This window comes from Limulus polyphemus, unplaced genomic scaffold (genome assembly GCF_000517525.1).
Source record: "Limulus polyphemus unplaced genomic scaffold, Limulus_polyphemus-2.1.2 Scaffold1789, whole genome shotgun sequence".
Taxonomy (NCBI): Eukaryota; Metazoa; Arthropoda; class Merostomata; order Xiphosura; family Limulidae; genus Limulus; species Limulus polyphemus.
Genome location: NW_013667399.1, coordinates 159,178 through 166,577, shown reverse-complemented (window position 1 = coordinate 166,577; position 7,400 = coordinate 159,178). Strand labels below are relative to the sequence as shown.

The window sequence follows — 7,400 nt, the reverse complement described above, 5'->3', positions numbered from 1 at the left end:
TAAAGTTTTTCTTCATTACCCATTTAAGCCGTCTCCAGCCATTATTATATAAACGAAATAATATTATACTTTACACAAAACTGGTGGAAATGAAAGAAACCTATACACTTCTGTAATCCTTGAGTAGCTGATTTTTGTAAATTATCTTTCTCTGTACACTAGTTGAAAGACTAATGCTAAACTGTGTAATCAGGGCAAACATTTAAATAAAGCTGTACGTTTTGCTATATATGAAAGGTGTTGAATAAGTAAATACTTCCAATCGGCTTAATGCTACGAAGTTAAGTAATCCTTGTAGGTCAATACTAATGGGAAAACAATATAGAATCGAACGTTTCTACGTAGGTAAACAATATAGAATAGCAAAACAAAGCGATAACTGGGCGAATTTTTTAGAAATATGAATGAAAAAGCAACTATTTGGTTAAATAAAGTAAATATCTCCTTACATTTTTTCGTATTAATGATAAACATGATTTTGTTTAAATCAAATGTGCCATACATAAAGGTTTGAAAAATATCCTTTCTTTTGATATATACTAACGTAAAGTTAACTGTCATTCTAGTTTAGTAGGTTGAATATCATTAATGTTGATATTAGCACCACAACAATGGGTCATAACGAAATAAATGGTGTTGATATTGTTCCTCTGGTTTTATTTGTATTTCTAGCTACATTTACTCTGAGTATTGTATTATTATTGTTGTAATAATACGTCTTCTAAGTTGTAAGAATAGCAGAAATCGATTATTTAAAGCTTCAACAATGTGCATATTTTTCATTTCAGGTGAAGTTAAAGTTATTGTATTGACTTATCAGATGCAATGGGAAAACCTCAGTAATTGAATAAAACTGGGTACTTGAAAGCCAATGTCTTCAATTTTCCCGTGGCGAGTCGAGGTAACTTGTGATGGTGATCAGGAGTCGACTTCCTCACGCACGCCATCTACAGACAGTAACATGCAGTTGTCCTTTGCGGATATTGAAGAATGGCTCGACACTCATCCAGAAAAAATGGCAGATTATTTTCTTATGAAAGCAGATATCAGTCTCGTTAACCGATGGCTGGTGTTACATGGATTTTTGTCGATTAAAGACTATGTTAGTTCACGTCGAAACTCTGCTACAACCAACATCAGTAACGACTCATCTCCACTTGAAAAAAGTTGCGAATTTTTTAGTGATAGTCCTGATTCTTATATTACTTCGAAATCAGTCTCTAAGAAACACCTACGACAAGACTACGCACTCTCGAAGAAGATGAACGTTTTTCGAACGTGCGATACTCCTGGTCATAGCCCTGATGTTTCTTCTATCCAGTCACGAAGAAACAGTTTAAAGGACATGAGAAAGTGTCTCTCTCTTCCTTCCAGATCAATTTACATTCTTAATATGCTCATACAATCTAAAGTAGAAATTCCACGTTTCCCGTCAAAAGGTCGAGATTCCAAACGCGAGTTCCGTCTTTCCAATGAACGACAATTTTTCCTGGAGAGTGTTCAAGAGATTGCTCATGACTTGGATGCTAAAAGTTTGACCCAAAAGATAACTGTTAATCTATCAGTACTGGTGGACTGCGATGGAGCATCATTGTTTCTGATACAAGGACCCAAAAGTCACCGAATGTTGGTATCTAAAGTGTTTGATCTTCATACTGGTACAGACATCATTGTCGCTAGTCCAACAGACGATAACGAAGTCCGAGTACCCTGGGGTACAGGGATCATAGGTCATGTAGCAGAGAGTGGAGACATTGTGAACTTGACAAATGCAAGCGAGGTGTGTTCGTGAAAATGAAATTATTTGACACATAAAATCACTGTATTAGTTTTTTTCAAAATGAAGTTTTAACGAAACACTTATCAGGAAACAATTATCACAACCCGATAACTGTTAATCAAGAAGAGCTTGATAATAATAATTGTACTTATTCTATTACTCGTTACAGTTTTCAGTGAGGAAGATACAACGTTTTTTCACTGTAGCGATCATTCTTAAGAACACCAGTGATCGAAACGTCATACCTGTTCTAAGAACAATTCTTCTTTACTGTAAAAGCTGTAACGTGTAATAAAATAATACTTAATCGGTAAGTAAACTCAAAATGAAACTACTAATAATATATATTTAAATCAATTATAAAGTCTGAGAACATGTTAAAGTTAGTGCTGACTGGAATAACCATTATTAATTGAGGTCAGTATACACATTGTAAGGTATTGCATAATTTTTAAGCTAGTCAAACACCAGTCGATTGATGGGTGTCCTTGATTTGCATAAAAAAATTCTAGTAATTAAAATAACGAATTATAAATACCATTGTAACGTAAAATGCTGGGGTAGATTCCGTGCGGTGGATAGTGTTGAAATCCCATTTTTTAGCTATACCCCAGTAGGTCAGCGGTAAGTTTATGGACTTAAATGCTAAAATCCGAGGCTTGATTCCCCACGAGGGGCAAAGTGCAGATAAGCCCATTGAGTAGCTTTGTGCCAAAACAACAGCAACATTAACACGTATCGTTAATGCAGACCAGCTTGATTTGTGATGACAAATCAAACCAACTTGCGACACATCGAATTTTAAATATTTAAATGAGTGTACGAACTCGTGCACAGTGATGGGATTTCACTAGGTTAGCTTTGTTGTGAACGCTAGTAATGATATGAAACTAAGCACTTGTCACTTGACCGAAAACTTTTTAAATCGTTGTACTCTTAAAAGTTTTACTTACAACCTGAACACCCTTTAATCTTTATCATTTGATCCTTATAAAATTTATTACATCTAGAATATGATAAACAATATATATTTACATTACAATAAAATTTGGATTTATACATAAAAAATATTCTCGTATGTTTTACATTCTGTTCAAATAGTTTCACGTTAGTTAACCCTATCATAAGGAATTCCTCGCTTTTGAAATCTTCTATTGACATCGATAAGTGGTCATGTAAATATATTTTCGGTTATTTGCCAGAAAATTTTATTTTCAATTAGCAAAATATTTCTTTAGTTTACTGTCAGTAAGTTTAAAATTATTTAATGGGAGGGGGTGGGAGTTTTTGTGTGTTAGAGCTTCAAATGCGTTGTTGTAGATAATGTATTTTTAATTCTACATTTTTTTTAAGTGTTTTACTTTTGTGCTTTATGTTTGACCTTAAAATTGTAACATTCTATCTGGGTGTCCTAGCCTGGGGGTTAGGGCGTTTGATTTGAAATCAGTGGATTGCAGGATCGAAACCTATTGCCGGACATGCTCCCCCTTTCAGCCGTGGAGGTGTTATAATGTGACGATCAATGCCTTTATTCGTTGGTAAAAATTAGTCCGACTATCACTTGGAAATTAGGGACGACTAGCGCAAATGGCCCTCGAGCAGCCTTGCATGAAAATTCAACATGTATTTTATCAAGTTTCCTTCTACATATAAATTCCAGATTGCTGAAGTGTCTTCTAGGTCATGAAACCAGTATGATATTTGAATTTGGATATTTTAAATTATTAAGGTGAATTTTACTGGTTAAAAAAACTCGAGTTTAATTATTCTTGCTTGAAATTTGACTACGTGGATAATTTATTTGAGAGTGGATCATTACGAATCCTCCCACTCCCCTTCAACATTAATATAAACAAAAAGCGAAATTGCAAATATATCGTAATCTCTTCATGAAAAATTGAAAATTTCAGGTTCGTCCTAGTTATTAATACATGAAATACGATACAAAATTAGAAGTAGCCTTAGCTTTACTGGGTGGTTTGCTATGCCTACTTTGTACATATAAATCACGGAGTTTATATAGGATGCAGTGCGCATGATGTCATAGTCAGTGTCTTCAAGCGCCATATTCGAAGTAAATGCAAAACATTGCTTTGACATTTGTACATCTTTTAAGCATCTAAAATCCAGACTTCATTTACATTTACAGAATATTAAGCTTTGAATAAATTACCAGCGCAATATAGCAGGATGACAGATTACATTGAGACCCTGTATTTCCTGGTGAGTCCGCTGGTGACTTGTATAACTTAACAGTCAACATCATTATCAATGTATTGTATTATTCTTGGTAAGTCCTTTAGTAACTCGTATAACTATTGTTAATTTACTGTTTTCTTGTATATAATAATCTGTAGTACACACATTTCGTATCTCATAAAATAATATCAGTGTTTTTTGTGTGTTTGTTTTTCGATTATCATCAAGCTATAAATCTTTTTTTTATTTGTCTAACATTTTTTTAATCAAAATGAAAAGTAGATAGTGTTGTTTTTAGTTTTTCTCATACTTCATTCGAAGTTTTTGGTGGGGTTTTAGCACCCAAGATACAACGACGAAGTGGACAAGATTTGTGGCTACAGAACCGAAACTTTACTTTGCATGCCTGTTAGAAATGCTGATAACGATATTATAGCTGTTGCTCAGATTTTCAACAAAAATTCGGAAAGTGGGGAAGGAGTATTCACGCCAGAAGATGAAAAGGTGAGATAATATATATATATTTCTTTCCATAACTTATGTGGCTTTGAAATCTTTTCCCTCGTATATTTTCACTTTTTTTTTTATTCGACAAACTTCAGTAGTAAATTGCAAGATGGCTGTAGCTATGTAGCTTTTATAGTGTTTTATCAGCAGTCTAACCCAAGTGCATGATGGCTGCGGAATACTGTCGGTGTTTTCTAACGGCAGAATAATCCAATTGCATAATATGGCTGTGGCTGTGTAGCAGCGATGGTGTTTTACCAGCAGTATATCCCCGCTGCATGATGGCTGTGTAGCACCGATGGTGTTTTACCAGCAGTATATCCCCGCTGCATGATGGCTGTGTAGCAGCGATGGTGTTTTACCAGCAGTTTAGACTTGTAGTGATAGATGGAAAATATTCCACAATGTTGAAATACTGTAGATTAATTAACTTCACAACAGCAAAATAAGCTAAATGTCACAGTGTGAACATTGTAGTACTCTTACCAACAAATAACAGATGAACGATTGGAATGTCCTACAAAATCTAAACAAAAAAGGCTGGTTCAGGTTCTAAAATGGCTGACAGTATTAAATAATCTAAACACAATGCATGTTTATTTCTTTGGACATAAAATGAAGGAAAAGGTATAGGTAAAACATTGCTAGTTCACTCTGCACATTGTCTCGAATGTTGTAAAGACAAAATATGAGTGGTGTGATCAAAAGTCAGCATCAAAGTTAGTATTCAAGTAGTATCTCATTTTGTTTGACAATAACGGGACGCGAACCACGGATATGGCTTGGCTTTAGTCGTATCTACCGGTTAATTTCTCCTGTATAAAAAATAAAAAAAAGAAAAGAAAAAGTTTGTTGAAGATAAGAGCATAATGGCATATTTTCGAAAAGGATGAAGCTAATATATTTTACTTAAACATATTTTCAATTAAATGTTTCAGTTAAATGTTTACTATGAATTGTGATGTAACGTTTAATGATTGTGATAGAACAAGACAGGAAATTGAATTAGGAGTGAGGTGACATTCATAAAGACGTTTGTGAAGCTCTAGTTATTACTCGAACATTTTTAATTGTTCACAAAAAGTCGTTCTGACATATTTTCATTGATATATATATATATAATTAACTTAATACATCGAGGGTTTCTTCTTGATATTACAGAATTACTTGTGATCTTTTGGTAACTTTCCTAATTCCCATCGGGATTCTGCACGGTTTGCGTGAACTGCTGGCTAAATCTCAAAATTGAATTCTTTATTTCTTAACTATTAGCTGGCCAAAATGTACTTGGAGTTTTGTGGAATCGCACTTACTAACGCCTATTTGTTTGAACTGTCTCAGAAGGAGTATGAAAGAAATCGAGTGAGTTATTATTTTACTTTTCTCTTTTCATCAATCAGTTGCTATTAATCTCAGAAAAAACAACAACAACAACAAAAAACAATCATTCACGACCACAGAGATGTCTTATTCATACACCGCTTTTCCTTGCACAAAACTGTCGTTTTTAAAGTAGAAAATTTCGGCTGAGTTTTTGTGATAAATATAAGTGATAGAAACGATGCTTAGTTTAAAGTCTAGAATAATCGAATAAACTTCAATGAGTTTTAGGAGAGGGGTATTTAATGCTTTGTTGAGCCTTTTTTTTTTTAAATGCTTTGGCATATCTAACTGCTGTTTGAAGAAATCAGTAGATGTTAGTAACGAAATTTTTATAACTTTTTAATCCATCTCTTTGCAAATATAACAATTTGAACATTCTTAACATTTTTACTATTTCTATTCTTATATATATTAATCATTTTGTGGTCTTCACTTTTTTTCGTACATAATATTTTTGTTTGATGTTAAAAACAACTATTAGGTGTTAAAAGTACGAGTTTGAATTGAAATGTGTTAATTTAAAAATTAAATAAGCATTAAGTAAAATACCCGTATTCTTTTCCCCAACGTCAAACTTCTAGGTTCCAAATTAAACTTATTTCGGGATATGAATAACAATCTTGTAACGTTGAACAAAAACACTAAGCTATTTTTAGATTAGTTTGTAGTTACACCAGGCAGTTTAATTCTATACAGAAGTATATATGTTGAACCTACTTTTTGAAAACTCATCAACCACTCGCTTATACTCTCACCAAAATGTTTACCTTTTTGTTGTCAGGATATATCGTCTATCTAAGCAGCATAGATCAGAACTATTCACTTTAACATGAACATCTTTCCTTATCGTATATCTAAGCAGCATAGATCAGAACTATTCTCTTTAACATGAACATCTTTCCTTATCGTCTATCTAAGCAGCATAGATCAGAACTATTCACTTTAACATGAACATCTTTCCTTATCGTCTATCTAAGCAGCATAGATCAGAACTATTGACTTTAACATGAACATCTTTCCTTATCGTCTATCTAAGCAGCATAGATCAGAACTATTGACTTTAACATGAACATCTTTCCTTATCGTATATCTAAGCAGCATAGATCAGAACTATTCACTTTAACATGAACATCTTTCCTTATCGTCTATCTAAGCAGCATAGATCAGAACTATTCACTTTAACATGAACATCTTTTCTTATCGTCTATCTAAACAGCATAGATCAGAACTATTCACTCTAATATGAACATCTTTTCTTACCTAATGAAATGTGTTCTTTCTAAACAATTCTGTCAATATCACAAATATTTTTGTGTTGCAGAATTGGTTTTAAATATTAATCCTTTGAAAGGTTTAGTACATTGTTACATTTTCTGAGAAGACAAAATGAAATGTTAGGGGAAATTGGGAATGGTATACTGTCCAATTGTTAATTTAGAAACATGCATACAAGTGTATTAGGGATAGCTTTTTTTTAGAGTGATTGGAAATTTTTAAGCGTCTTAAGCCTGAAAATTTTCTCGTAGTAGAA

The 7,400-nt window shown here is 33.2% G+C and overlaps 1 protein-coding gene across 4 annotated transcripts in view; it reads left to right on the top strand.

The window, feature by feature from the left end:
- The window catches only part of LOC106464936 (dual 3',5'-cyclic-AMP and -GMP phosphodiesterase 11A-like), a 103,148-nt gene that overhangs the window by 52,782 nt on the left and 42,966 nt on the right, over positions 1-7,400 (top strand). For all 4 annotated transcript variants that reach the window (XM_022392754.1, XM_022392753.1, XM_022392756.1 and 1 more), the window contains 3 exons: positions 789-1,780; positions 4,319-4,483; positions 5,759-5,848. In XM_022392754.1, coding sequence (XP_022248462.1) covers positions 872-1,780; positions 4,319-4,483; positions 5,759-5,848 — 1,164 coding nt within the window. In that variant the 5' untranslated portion in view covers positions 789-871. The remainder of the gene's footprint in view (positions 1-788; positions 1,781-4,318; positions 4,484-5,758; positions 5,849-7,400) is intronic.